Source organism: Trachemys scripta, chromosome 1 (genome assembly GCF_013100865.1).
Source record: "Trachemys scripta elegans isolate TJP31775 chromosome 1, CAS_Tse_1.0, whole genome shotgun sequence".
Lineage (NCBI taxonomy): Eukaryota > Metazoa > Chordata > Testudines > Emydidae > Trachemys > Trachemys scripta.
Genome location: NC_048298.1, coordinates 227,591,443 through 227,606,528, shown reverse-complemented (window position 1 = coordinate 227,606,528; position 15,086 = coordinate 227,591,443). Strand labels below are relative to the sequence as shown.

The window sequence follows — 15,086 nt, the reverse complement described above, 5'->3', positions numbered from 1 at the left end:
GCTAACATCATTTTGGGCTGTATAAGTAGGGGCATTGCCAGCAGATCGAGGAACGTGATCGTTCCCCTTTGACATTGGTGAGGCCTCATCTGGAGTACTGTGTCCAGTTTTGGGCCCCACACTACAAGGATGTGGAAAAATTGGAAAGAGTCAAGTGGAGGGCAACAAAAATTATTAGGGGTCTGGAGCACATGACTTATGAGGAGAGGCTGAGGGAACTGGGATTATTTAGTCTCCAGAAGAGAAGAATGAGGCGGGATTTGATAGCTGCTTTCAACTACCTGAAGGGGGGTTCCAAAGAGGATGGAGCTCGGCTGTTCTCAGTGGTGGCAGATGACAGAACAAGGAGCAATGGTCTCAAGTTGCAGTGGGGGAGGTCTAGGTTGGATATTAGGAAACACTATTTCACTAGGAGGGTGGTGAAGCACTGGAATGTGTTACCTAGGGAGATGGTGGAATCTCCTTCCTTGGAGGTTTTTAAGGCCCGGCTTGACAAAGCCCTGGCTGGGATGATTTAGTTGGGAATTGGTCATGCTTTGAGCAGGGGGTTGGACTAGATGACCTCCTGAGGTCCCTTCCAACCCTGATATTCTATGATGGGCTGGAGAAGAACATGCAATTGAGTCCTCCCCAGAGGACATCTGAAGAAGAATGGTTTGTGAGCTTTCCTGTTGCAGTATATGTGCGTGATGTTATCCTGTCTTATGCAAGAGCATAAAGTAGAACTGACCATCAGTAAAAAAGAATAAAAGAATTCTGTCAATATCACAAAGCTAAAAAATTCCCCAAAAAAGGATTCTCCCCCACTCTTTCAGTTACGATTTTATTTGGTGTTACTTGCAACACTTTTTTTGAGCAAAATATTCAGCTTGTAATAAGATATTCAAGTTGACTGTGTCCTTTAGCATAACCCTTGTCAAATTTATTATCTTCCTTTCATCTCTAATCACTTCGCACAACAGGCCCATATGTGCAGCAGAGAGGGATAGGAAAATGAAGTGAGCATTGACTTGAGAGGCTGAGAGAAACAGTAATTGTTTGGGGAAATCAAGGTGGGAGCAGGTAGGAAATTAGATGCAAACTTGGAGCCCAAGTCTCCCAACAGTTCTATCATGATCATGTCAGCAGAAGGAACCTTCCGAAAGGCAAGCATGTCAGTGCCACAATCAGTCAAACTTTACATGGTAAACATTCTAGATTTCTCCTGTGGTGTTCCAGAAATGATTGCTGCCGCTGTATCTGTCCTGATGAAGTTAACGGAGTTGTGCCCATGTAAGTGATGGGCAAACTGTGCTCTAATAGATCTGAATACGTATGAGGAAGTGTGTAAACCTGTGGTGTGAAATATGAGTATCTAATTTGAATTTAATCGCCCCTGTGTGATTTCCATTCTTGATACTTTCCAGTGTCACAATGCTTCTAGCCCTTCACTATCAAAGGTAAAATATACTGGATTTATATTAAATATATATTACATTTCCCCTGATAATTGTTACAGAAGGCTAAAACTACTGCAAAGTGGGGCATTCACATGTTGCAAAACATTGTGCCCAACATATTAAAGGCCATATTCCATCCTCACGCTTTTCACACCACTTCTATTGACTTCAGATCAATGGCAGTATTTGGCTTTAAGTGGAGAATACACCACATTTTCCACAGGAAGCTGGGGCTTTTAATCAGTATTAATCTTCTCCAGGGAATCCAACAGGAAAAGGGAAAGTTTAATCTCTGTTTGGAGACATTTGTAATAACCATTGAACTTTTCACGTATTGTTTCGCTGTTTTTTCTGTTTTCTGCAGTGCAAAATCAAGGCAGGTGAAGCACTACTGTTTCACATAGTTATTTTCAAAGCTAGAGCTCTGCTTCTGCCCAAATGATCTGGTTTCCATGGAAAGCATTGCAGTGTAAATGCAAAGAATAACTATAAAACATTCTAAATACATTGATTAAAAATACAGTGGAGGCAGTTTAGGAAGATAGGGTGAGAATATGATCTTAATTTTTACAATAATAAAAGAGAAGTACAGTAAAACAAACAAATAAACAAAAAAGCCCTTATCTTCCCTTGGAAAACTCTCCTCCTTTCAGTTGGTTCATCTTCAAATATGGCAAAGGTATATTCAGTACTTAGTAATGTTTACTTTACTATTAGAATTAAAGATGACTGTACACACTATAAAATATTTTTGGAATCACATACACAAAATAAAGCATTTACATGGCATTTGTATGAATTAGATTAGCAGACAGTTGTGTGTTTGGAAAAAGTAATCATGAAGACATCAGGGCCAAATGTGTCTTTGGGCTCTTAAATAAATATCTGATCTTGCCATTAGAACATGACCAGACTTTGAAGAAAACTTTATCAACTGCACATAATTCCGAACTTATACAAAGCCTGGCAATCAAGATGTCATAAAATGACTTTAAGGCATTTAAATCTCATTCCTTCTGGGGCAAGGTTTTATCACAGAATAGTAAACTATCCCAAATAAAAAAGAAAGATTCTAAATCATTGAGTGGTATGGAGAAAGTGAATAAGGAAAAGTTATTTACTTGTTCTCATAATATAAGAACTAGGGGCCACCAAATGAAATTAATGGGCAACAGGTTTAAAACAAATAAAAGGAAGTTCTTCTTCATACAGTGCAGTCAACCTGTGGAACTCCTTGTCTGAGGAGGTTGTGAAGGCTAGGACTGTAACAGGGTTTAAAAGAGAACTAGATAAATTCATGGAGGTTAAGTCCATAAATGGCTATTAGCCAGGATGAGTAAGGGATGGTGTCCCTAGCCTCTGTTTGTCAGAGAGTGGAGATGGATGGCAGGAGAGCGATCACTTGATCATTACCTGTTAGGTTCACACCCTCTGGGACACCTGGCATTGGTCACTGTCGGTAGACAGGATACTGGGCTGAATGGACCCTTGGTCTGACCCAGTATGGCCATTCTTATGTTCTTAAATACACATGCCACTGATTGCTCAGCAGGGATGGCTGAATGCCACAAAGGCAAGAAGATAGGCTAATTCATTGCCATCTGTTGCACTAGAGAAGTGGAAGGAGTTGCAATGTCACAAGAAAATGAGACTGATCTTTCTTATATCCTTTGCCCAGATAATTCTAGGAAGTCATGGGTCATGCCGCAGCCAAAGAACAAGTGGAATTTCAATTCCAGTGCTCCATTAAGTAAAAGCGCATATAGGCCAAATCATTAGATGGAGGGTTATTGAAATTGCAGAGCCCAATTACTGGTGTATACTTTTGATTCCAATGCTTAATCAAATTGGAAAATTCTGCCTATTTGATGACCTGAATCTCAATGAAGGATCAGGCTAGAGAGAGAAATGTGTCCTATCCCACACTGGATGACATTTTCCCAAGTAGCTGCCCAAGTATTTACTCTTTTAGATGCCACAGGTGTTTTGGGGCAAATTCCACTACAGCCAAAGAGTGTCAGGTTAACCACAATTTTCATTCCATTTATACAGTAGTCTCACCACAGACCTCTTTCTGGCATTACTAGTGCATCTGAGATCTTTCACAGGAAAATGGCAGAACTACTGAAGCACCTGGAAAGGCTAGACATTTATACAGATAAACTAATACTTTGTGTACATGGCTGTACTGAAGAGGAATCTGATTTAAAAAACCTGTGTAGTGTCTTTTGAAAACATAAAGTCTAAAAGTCTGATGTTGTACAAAGTGAAAGAGCTTGTTGGGCCGGAAACAACTAGATATTTTTGGGACCTCATATAATGAATAATGTAAAGTCCCAGATGCTGAGAAAGTAAGAAACCATTAAGTATTTGCAACCTCTTCAATCCATTCCAAAACGGAAAGAAATCCTAAGTATGATTCACTATCTAGGTAGATGTGTGGTCAACCTGGCAGAAAATGATACCCTCTGAGTTAAGTGAAAAGTGAAAGCACCTAGCGTTGGTGCAGAACATAAGAGCAGTCATTCAATAGAGTGAAACAACTTCTGTCTAAGTCATAAGTGTTGATCTTCTTTGATGTAAGTAAGTCAACCATTCTCAGAGCCGATGCCTGTGACTCTGGATTAAGGTACGTTTTATTGCAAGGGCATGATGGTCAACTGAATTCTGGTGCATATGGTTCCAGGACAATGACTGATGCTGAGACTTGTTATGTTCAGATTGACATTCTTTCACTGCAGTAAAAGCATCTGGAAATTCACAAAATACTGGAGGACTAGATCCTCTTAAACTACTGACTGACCACAGACTGCTCAGGCCACTGACAAATAACTATGAGCTGAATCATGTTTGAACTAGTCATTTTTTGAATGTGGCTGAAAGAATAATGAAGAATTCTCCCATAGATATCTCAGAAATCGTACATGACCTATTTTCAGATTACAAAATCTGAATATCTCAGAGTCCTATGGTGAGGACACTCACCTGAGAAGTGACAGATCCTAATTCAAAACTCTTCTTTCCCCTCAAGCAGAGGTGGGACTTGAACTGGGGGTCTTCCCACATACCAGGTGAGCACTCTAACCCATGGGCTGAAAGTTATGAGGAAAGTCCTCTCCCACTCCAAACTGTTTTGTTTTACTTTACTTCTTTTATTTGAACATAGATGCTGAGTGAGCTTAGCTTCCTACAGGGTCCGGGGGGTTGGGGGTTGTGCATGGCAGTGGTCCCAAAACTGGAACTTTGATGCCTAAAATAGGAATTTAGGTGCCTAACCCCTTTTGTGAACCTAAGCCTATAGACTTAACTAGTGAAGGCGTATTGTTCTTTTCTAGACATTCTTATTGTTATGGTTTGTATGAATGAATTTCTGGAAGGTCTTTGCTCATTCAGATATAGAATTAAATATTCTGTAAATAAAGAAGGAAATGTAAATATTGGGCAGCCAAATTAATAATTATTAATTATTATTGTAGTGGTAAAAGAAGGCTTAAGTCCTTTCAGCTGTATGGATCATGTGATGCATTACTGCATTCCCTGGCCTTTAGAAATAATATGGTTGAAATCACGTTCTGACAAAAGCTTTGCTTGGTTGCATTGTGCTTAATTCATTTTGGAAATATCATGGTATACACTGTTTATTTTTAAAAAAATAATACATCATTGAACAAGAAAGATCTTCCTTTTTGTTGTGAAACTTCTTGCATTCTGAAAGGTTATTTGTAAAATAAACCACTACAGAGACTCTTTCACACTAAACTAATGTCATATATGATCAGGCTTCATTTAGTATAAACATCTGCATCACTGAAAGATCTGTTTGTTCTAGAGCTAATCAATTTTTTTTTCCTCTGTGGAAAATCTCAACTTTTTTGTTTTAACTCGCAAACATTTTTTGACCAGAAACCTGCTGAAACCTGAAAAATGTTTGGCCAAATAATACCATTTCTTAGTTTTCAGGCAAAACATTTCAATCTTGTTTTTTCAATTAAAAATCATTTTAAAAATCTAGGAAAGCAGATATTTACCACAAAAAACCCAATTTTCATTTAAAATTTTTCAACAGAAAGTTTTTGACCAGCCCTAATTTGTCCTTTCCCAACAACTTCCTCTGAACTTTTATCTCTGTAGAAATATATAACCGGGTATGTGAATGAATTAATAAAGTCATCTTTTTCAATAAGCATATTGTTGCCAGGACTATTGGCTCTTCTTGTCTATGCCATAAAACTCTCCTCTGCTGAATCGTATCAATAAAGTAACTGGAATAGAGCCCCCCAAGAATTTTAACATTCTCAAATTGTCAAAAAATCATAAATATATTTTTCCAACATCTCTTTAAGAAAGATAACACTTTTTTTAAAAATTTACAGATGGCTATCCTAAAGAAGAAATGATTTACAGATGGAGGAAAAACTCAGTAGAGGCCGCAGACCAGAAATCTTGGAGACTCTATCAGTTTGACTTCATGGGTCTCAGAAATACTTCAGAAATTGTGAAAACCTCTGCAGGTAGGAATTGAATGAATGCTCAGTTCTCAAGGTTAAGAAGTTCAATATATAGTTTTCTACACTCTGTATGACATGATCTCATCTGTGCTTTGAATCTGACAGGTTTCAGCAGTTAATCTACTACACTGCAATCTATTGTACATGTTTGACTTTAATTGTGTTTATGTTTTTACCAGTCAGGTTATTCTCTCAGGTAAACTAAGGGCTAATGCTTTCCACAAATATTAATTTCAGTGGGAACTTCAGATGTTCAGGACTCTAACTCTGTAGGTGTCTAACTTTAGGGACCCTACTTTGAAAATGTTGCCCTTAAACTGCTAGAAAATATTGATTTTTAAAATGATCACCTTTTTCAATTACAGTTGATATTTATGAACTCAGAATAAAATGATGAAGAATATACTATGTGCAGTGAGGAGTAGACTGGGCATTTTTTGAAAGTTTGTTTTCATTTAAGTACACTTTGAATTCAGGGAATTACAGTGTTTACAAGTGTTCATTTGAAAAGTGCCAAAATCCAGACTTCAATCTAATTGACTGTTTGGATTTCTAACAAAACCCTTCTCTCTTCCTCTCCTCTCTTCATAGTATTACCAACCTAGGAATAATATTAACTTGCAGCTGCTGTTTACACTACATTTTAAGTTGCCACAATATGCTCATTCTGCAATTAGGTGTTATTAAATTATCCCTGCATTGAGACATATGTTTTGATCATTGATTTTTTTTTAAATAGCAAGCATCAAGAACATTGACTGTTTATTATCGTAGCCCAGAGCATAGCGGTAGAGCTAATAAAATTAAACGTTTTCATGACAAGTTAATCTTTCATCTAGTGTTTGAGTATTTTTCTTAATGTTTCAAAGGCATGGTACACCTCCAGCTGATGAATGCCTTTTTCCATTGACCTTATCAATTGATTTGAATTAAAACTTAATGGCCATTTTATTTCCACAGGAACCTTTTTCTGTCTAATAATAATAATAATTAATAATAAATGAACTATGCATTAAATGGCGTAGATTGCTAAAATTGTAAAGTTAAACGTAACACAATATAAACAATAGACGCAGCACTTGGTAGATTAAAAAACTCATAAAAGTCAATCACCATCCAAAAGTTATAGATGACACTGAAGTAAGCTACACGTCAATACATGTGGCGAGTGGTGTTAGTAGCAGTCTGCTGCTTTAATATTAACCAACTATGAATTTTTAAAAAGCAGAATTTAAGTGCATCTATATTATTTATTGGGGAACACTGTGGATAAAGAGTAAAACACACTGATCTGTGGGCTTAATGTGGAAAATTTATGGCCCATCCTCTTGCATCAATAATGCATTCTCATGGCTGACAGACAGTTTTGTCACTGAAATGCAATTAACGTATTAGTAAGTCTTTTGGGTATATGGCCTGGCTAAGGAGAGTGTTAACAAATGGAGCAAATGTAAAAGTTTGTTCTGCTTCTGAATAATGAATATGGATGTGTAAGTTCTTCAGGCAAGTTAACTGTGATCTGGATGTTGGTTGATCAAGGTCAAGCCCAGGATACATTTTGGTTCCAATATCTGTGACAGGAGGCATGAAACTAATTAGGAGAGATGGTGAGAAAGCTAGAGATAGTGTGAGTGACCTGCCACTTCTACTCTGTGCTCACCAGGAGTCATGCCAGCTTGACAGGTTTCATCAAGAAATCTCGTTAAATGCCCAGAACAGCCCCATCTGAAATATGAAGCTGCTGGCGGTATCCGAATAAATACACGTACCCGCTCTATTTAAACAAGACAGAAGCCAGCTTCACATAGTCATTTAAGATCACAAATAATAAATGAGGTAACTGGGCAAATTCCTTTTTTATCCTCCTCTTCATAGACTCCAAGTTATAATTTAAAGAAGCGGCTGAGCTGGCGTTATTTTTTTACCCCCATTACCCTTGCTACTTCTCAGTCATGCTTCTGAGCAAAAATCAACCTCTGGAGTACATTTCTTTTCTGCCATTAGAGATGTACTGTAGGCCAATTTTTCATGCACCAGCACTGTCATAGGATATACTGATCTAACATTTTGGATGTTCAGATGGGCACTTAAAATGAGCACTGATGCACGAAATACTGATTTGAGCTTCCAAATGTGGGATTTGCATACCATAGTGAGGCACCAACATTTGAAAATTGTGCTGATCAAACCTGTCTATCCAGATTCTGATATGGTCTTCGTGGGCATGATAGCTTAAAACCTGGTGTTTATGTCAAATTTTTAAAATGTCAATCTGAAGTAGAGGGAGTTCCTTATAAAACACCGAGGGGTGCCTGGAAGAGAGGTTTTCTCTATTCAGATATTCATTGAGTGGATCAGTATTACTGGCTTTTCAGTACAGTATTTGAAAATAAGAATATAAGAATGGTCCATCTAGCTCAATATCCTGTCTTCCAACAGTGGCCAATGCCAGGTGCTTCAAACGGAATGAACAGAACAGCGCAATTATCAAGTGATCCATCCCCCATTGTCCAGTCCCAGCATCTGGCAGTCAGGGGCTAGGGGCACCCAGAGCATGGGGTTGCATCGCTGACCATCTTGGCTAATAGCCATTGATGGACCTATCCTCCATGAACTTACCTAATTCTTTTCTGAACACAGTTATAGTTTTGGCCTTCACAGCATCCCTTAGCAATGAGTTATTTGGGTTATCGGGTGATTTGTATCACTAGATGATGCAACCTTTCAGTATGATGTATTCCACAAATTAGTCAAAATTTCCTACAAATTCCCAAAGGCCCTAATGTTCTGCAAGATATTGTTGTCATCAAAATTAAACAAATCACCATTTAGGCTGTAGATGGGCCCAAAGGAAAAAATATAATCATTACCAACTAAATAATAAAATATAAAGCAAATTACTAAATTAAGATACAGAAAAGTTACAATATGCTAGAGATTTGGGGCAATCATATCAGGGAAGAAGGAGATGATAGTTCCTCAGCTGTAAGCTCTTTGGGGCAGGGACCATCTTTTTGTTTTGTGTTTGTACAGCACCTAGCATAATGGGGCCCTGGCCCATGACTTGGGCTTCTAGGTGCTATAGTAAATATACAGAAACAATAATAATAATGATTTTGGGCCATCATGATAGCAGAAACTATTGCCAAACCGCTGGGTTTTTTTTTTTTTTTTGTTTTGTTTTAAGAGCACCAAAAATTGCAATGGGGCTTTAGAAATGAATTTACAAGTAACAAAATGAAATGTATATAGCCCAGTGATTCAGCTGGTGTCATTAGGCAGAGAGACCAGCTGAATATCTCACTCATTAATTTTGGCTCACAAATGGATGAGGAAGGGAGGTGCTGGGAGCCTACAGATATATGAAGCATGTGAAAACCAAATCTCTGAACTTGCCTGAGGTGAAATCTCTCTGTGCAGGTCCAATGAAGTCTGCTGGACTCTGTAAGGGTCCCACCAGCCCTGATCTTTTTGCAAGATCAGGACCCATGGAAAGAACAGAATTATGGAGGGTGATACACAGAGTACAATTAAGAACAATGGGATGAAATTCAGATAAGAAAAGCAGTCTGAATATCAGGAAAAAATGATATTCTGTTCCTCCCCAGGAAAATTGTGAAAACCTCCCACGCATGGGACATTTAAAACTAAATTAGACAAAGTATTAGAAAATATACTGTAGGAAACAGTCCTGCATTCCCAAGAGATGGACTCACTAGCCTAATGTCTTTTTCACTTCTAATGTTTGTTTATGACATTTTATGATACAGTTACTTCCTTCCGGAATTGTGTGTGTAATGTGAGACCTTTGTCAGTATCACCGGTATACCTCTCTGTGTCTCTCTATATTCTCTTCCTTGCATGGTGTCAAGTATCAGGGGGTAGCCGTGTTAGTCTGTATCTACAAAAACAACAAGGAGTCTGGTGGCACCTTAAAGACTAACAGATTTATTTGGGCATAAGCTTTCGTGAGTAAAAACCTCACTTCTTCGGATGCATAGAGTGAAAGCTACAGATGCAGGCATTATATACTGACACATGGAGAGCAGGGAGTTACTTCGCAAGTGGAGAACCAGTGTTGACAGGGCCAATTCAATCAGGGTGGATGTAGTCCACTCCCAATAATAGATGAGGAGGTGTCAATTCCAGAAGAGGAAAAGCTGCTTCTGTAGTGAGCCAGCCACTCCCAATCCCTATTCAAGCCCAGATTAATGGTGTTGAATTTGCAAATGAATTTTAGTTCTGCTGTTTCTCTTTGAAGTCTGTTTCTGAAGTTTTTTTGTTCAATGACAGTGACTTTTAAATCTGTAATAGAATGACCAGGGAGATTGAAGTGTTCACTTACTGGCTTGTGTATGTTACCATTCCTGATGTCCGATTTGTGTCCATTTATTCTTTTGCGGAGGGACTGTCCGGTTTGGCCAATGTACATGGCAGAGGGGCATTGCTGGCACATGATGGCATATATGACATTAGTGGATGTGCAGGTGAATGAGCCCCTGATGGTGTGGCTGATGTGGTTGGGTCCTCTGATGCTGTTGCCAGAGTAGATATGGGGACAGAGTAGGCAATGAGGTTTGCTACAGGGATAGGTTCCTGGGTTGGTGTTTCTGTGGTGTGGTGTGTAGTTGCTGGTGAGTATTTGCTTCAGGTTGGGGGGTTGTCTGTAAGCGAGGACTGGCCTGCCTCCCAAGGTCTGTGAGAGTGAGGGATCATTTTCCAGGATAGGTTGTAGATCGTGGATAATGCGCTGGAGAGGTTTTAGCTGGGGGCTGTATGTGATGGCCAGTGGTGTTCTGTTATTGTCCTTGTTGGGCCTGTCCTGTAGTAGGTGATTTCTGGGTACCCGTCTTGCTCTGTCAATCTGTTTCCTCACTTCCCCAGGTGGGTATTGTAGTTTTACGAATGCTTGATAAAGATCTTGTAGGTGTTTGTCTCTGTCTGAGGGGTTGGAGCAAATTCGGTTGTATCTTAGGGCTTGGCTGTAGACAATGGATCGTGTGATGTGTCTTGGATGGAAGCTGGAGGCATGAAGGTACGTATAGCGGTCAGTAGGTTTCCGGTATAGGGTGGTGTTTATGTGACCATCACTTATTTGTACTGTAGTGTCCAGGAAGTGGATCTCTTGTGTGTGGACTGGTCCAGGCTGAGGTTGATGGTGGGGTGGAAATTGTTGAAGTCCAGGTGGAATTCTTCAAGGGCCTCCTTTCCATGGGTCCATATGATGAAGATGTCATCAATGTAGCGCAAGTAGAGGAGGGGCACTAGGGGACGAGAGCTGAGGAAGCGTTGTTCTAAGTCAGCCATAAAAATGTTGGCATACTGTGGGGCCATGCGGGTACCCATAGCAGTGCCACTGACTTGAAGGTATAAGTTGTCCCCAAATCTGAAGTGGTTGTGGGTGAGGACAAAGTCACAAAGCTCAGCCACCAGGCTTGCTGTGGCCTCATCAGGGATACTGTTCCTGACAGCTTGTAGTCCATCCTCATGTGGAATATTGGTATAAAGTGCTTCTACATCCATGGTGGCCAGGATGGTGTTTTCAGGAAGAACGTCAATGCATTGTAGTTTCCTCAGGAAGTCGGTGGTGTCTCGAAGATAGCTGGGAGTGCTGGTAGCATAGGGTCTGAGGAGAGTGTCCAAATAGCCAGATAATCCTGCTGTCAGAGTGCCAATGCCTGAGATGATGGGGCGTCCAGGGTTTCCGGGTTTATGGATCTTGGGTAGCAGATAGAATACCCCTGGTCGGGGTTCTGGGGGTGTGTCCATGTAGATTTGTTCCCGTACTGTAGCTGGGAGTTTCTTGAGCAGATGGTGTAGTTTCTTTTGGTATTCCTCAGTAGGATCAGAGGATAGTGGCCTGTAGAATGTGGTCTTGGAGAGTTGCCTGGCAGCCTCCTGTTCATAATCTGACCTGTTCATTATGACTACAGCACCTCCTTTGTCAGCCCCTTTGATGATAATGTCAGAGTTGTTTCTGAGGCTGTGGATGGCATTGCGTTCTGTACGGCTGAGGTTATGGGACAAGTGATGTTGTTTGTCCACAACAGCATGAGTGCTGATAGTCTGTACAGGTACATATTGCCATGAAAAGTACGGTACTCTCTGGAAGTTGGCATGTAGGGCAAGCACTCTGCCCAGCCACCTCTAGAACCGGCCGTGAGTATAAGACCATCAGGAGAGAGATTAGGCTAGTTAAAAACAGCACAAATACTATTTAGCCCTCTAGGACTGGGCTGTGGGAAAGGGAGACTACACATGAGAAAAAAATCTTCTGTACTTTCATATCAGGATAATCTTGTTGCAGTGCGGTTTGTGTAATACTTAAATCCAGGCTCAGTGTGCTGGCTGTGAATTGTTCACTTAAGTGTTAGCTTTTAGAGTATCATCATTTAAAAGCACAGTGGGGCAAAAGGAAAGTAGAGGTCTGAAGAGGAAGAGGAAGCTGTGGGGGAGCTGTTGCTGAGGGATCCTGGTTGCTGCTGTAGTGTTGTTCTTCATTGCTCCCTGGTCTACTCTCCTTCACTTCAAGGTCTACATCCTTTTTCTCCACTCAGGGTTTTATAACATGAATTCAACCCAAATAGAGAGAGCGATTGGCTCCTTGACACCACATAAATCATATCTGCACTCACTTAAGGCCCTTTTAATCTGCCAAACTTGTGCGGTGTAAATGAGAACTGGGCTCATTAACTAGCAATACAAAGAGCATAGCAATGCTCCAAACCAAAACTTTGTTAACTGATCATTAAAACCAAGAGGTGCTGCTCAGAGCAACATGTACTTTTGCACTCATTATAAAAAAATCCCCAAACATTGCAATTACCAGCTAAGGTTATAAGTACACAAATTCATGTCTTTTAAAATAATTATGTGGTATTTGTATGTATTTGGGGGGGCAACTCGTAACCTTAGCTGTTATTTTTATTTGGGAATATAGACACACACATACACAGTAGTTCTGTGCTAATCGCTGTCAGTAAAATGTTATTCTGTTTTAGGGAACAAAGATATTAATAACTATGAAAAGGCACATTTTCTAAAAAAGTCCTGAAATGCATTTGTGCTTATTTACGACTATTGTATTCAACTATTTGCATGGCAGAGAAATTGGCTGGCAATATAAATATTAAAATAGCTTAAATTATACAAGCATGGAAATTCAATAAGTAAAACTATTCTGTTAAATTTCTACATTTTCTTAGCTGCCTTATTCAAGCTGCACTACAGGGTGTGCTGTCTCTTTAGAACGCCAGTGAAGGGAAATTTTTGTGTTAAGAAGATTAATGTCTGCTTGGGATTTGGAAACAACATAGCCCTAGATGATGTCTGCAAACAGATTGCCAGCCCAGACCTGAGGGAGTGGGCTATTGTGATAGTGTGGAATTTGTAGCGAGCTTACTCCACAGAACTGAAGGCATTTAGAGTCAGTTAAATCACACATGTAAGGCGTGACTGTGTTCAGGTTCGCATGCAGTGTTGTTGTAGCAGTGTTGTCGCCAGGATTTGCAGGTATATGTGTGGCAGCCTGTATGCTAGGTACTTCCCATCCACAACTACAAAATCTTGCATTGAAGAAAAGAGCTTGTGTTATTAGTGAAAGAAAAACATGGTCCAAGACCCTACAGTTTGTCACTATAGCCCAGGGATTCTCAAACTGGGGGTCGGGACCCCTCAGGGGGTCACGAGTTTATTACATGGGGGTTGTGAGTTGTCAGCCTCCAACCCAAACCCGCTTTGCCTCCAGCATGTGTAATGGTGTTAAATATATAAAAAAGTGATTTTTAATTTATAAGGGGGGGGGGTCACCCTCAGAGGCTTGCTATGTGAAAGGGGTCACCAGTACAAATGTTTGAAAACCACTGCCTAGATAATTTTAATTGTCTTTTTTGCCATGCCCACTCCAAAGCTAGGTGCCAGCTCTAAAGATATTTACTTAATGACTATTCATGAAGCTCAATTGTTTATTAAATGTCAGTGACATTTTCAAAGCACTGGTGGCTCCCAACTGCGTCCTGATGGCACATCAAAGAGTGCTTGTCACATGAGTGCTCTTCACAGGACAGGCGCGGTGGGGTGTGTTCTCTCTTTTAAATGCCTGACTTGAAAAGATCCAGCATGGGTACATCAGCAAAACATTCCATGGGGTTAAACTCTAATAACGAGATCATTTGAGGCAGAAAAATGGGGTCTCAAAAATGTTTCATATCATCAGAAAACAGCACCTGTTTCTAACAGTTTTACCCTCTGCAGGAGCCCAGTCTATTTCAGCCAGGGCATATTGAAACCCCAAACCCTTTAGCATTAAAATGAAATTGCTGGGGAAACTTTGGTTTCAGGACATCCGAGCCAGATTCTGGTCCATGGGATTGCATACACAGAGTGTGTCTTCCCCTCACAGATCTCATGTTCCTACATGGAAGGTATTCTGTGACCTCGTACTCCTCAATACCTGGTCTCTACAGAGGGCCCTCCATTTGGTCAGGGATCCATAGGAGGGGAAGGGCAGTCAGTGGGAGTTGGAGGGTACAACAGCATTATATTGGCTTCCTAATATCCATGTGTGGCATCCAATGACCTGTATCTCCTCCAGTGCGTCTAGAGTAATTGACCTTCAGCTTCCTCTGGTATCTAGCACCTGCTGATAGGGTGGGGTGCACCAGGAGAATCTAGCCCTCCAATTAAAACCAGTAAGAATGATTTTGATTATAGAGAAACTTTACTTATTTCACTCTAAGCTGGTTGCTATGATTTTTATCCTGACAGTGTTTCTTTATTGAGTTTGTATATCGCTTTAGATGGGAAAATATGCTATTTAGACTTTAAGGTCAGAAGGGATCATCGGAATCATCAAGTCTGACCTCCTGCATATTGCAGGCCACAGAACTTCACCCACTCCTGAAATAGACCCCAAACCTCTGACTGAGTTACTGGAGTCCTCAAATCATGGTTTAAAGATTTCTAATTACAGAGAATTCATCATTTACACTAGTTTAAACTTGCAAGTGACCTGTGCCCCGTGCTGCAGAGGAAGGTGAAAAAAAAACCCAGGGTTTCTGCCAATCTATCATGGGGGAATATTCCTTCCTGACCCCAAATATGGTCATCAGTTAGATCCTGAGCATGTGGGCAAGACCTC

The 15,086-nt window shown here is 40.2% G+C and overlaps 1 protein-coding gene across 1 annotated transcript in view; it reads left to right on the top strand.

Moving 5' to 3' along the window:
• The window catches only part of GABRG3 (gamma-aminobutyric acid type A receptor subunit gamma3), a 526,844-nt gene that overhangs the window by 443,470 nt on the left and 68,288 nt on the right, over positions 1–15,086 (top strand). Inside the window, exon 6 of the mRNA XM_034757916.1 lies at positions 5,813–5,950. Coding sequence (XP_034613807.1) covers positions 5,813–5,950 — 138 coding nt within the window. The remainder of the gene's footprint in view (positions 1–5,812; positions 5,951–15,086) is intronic.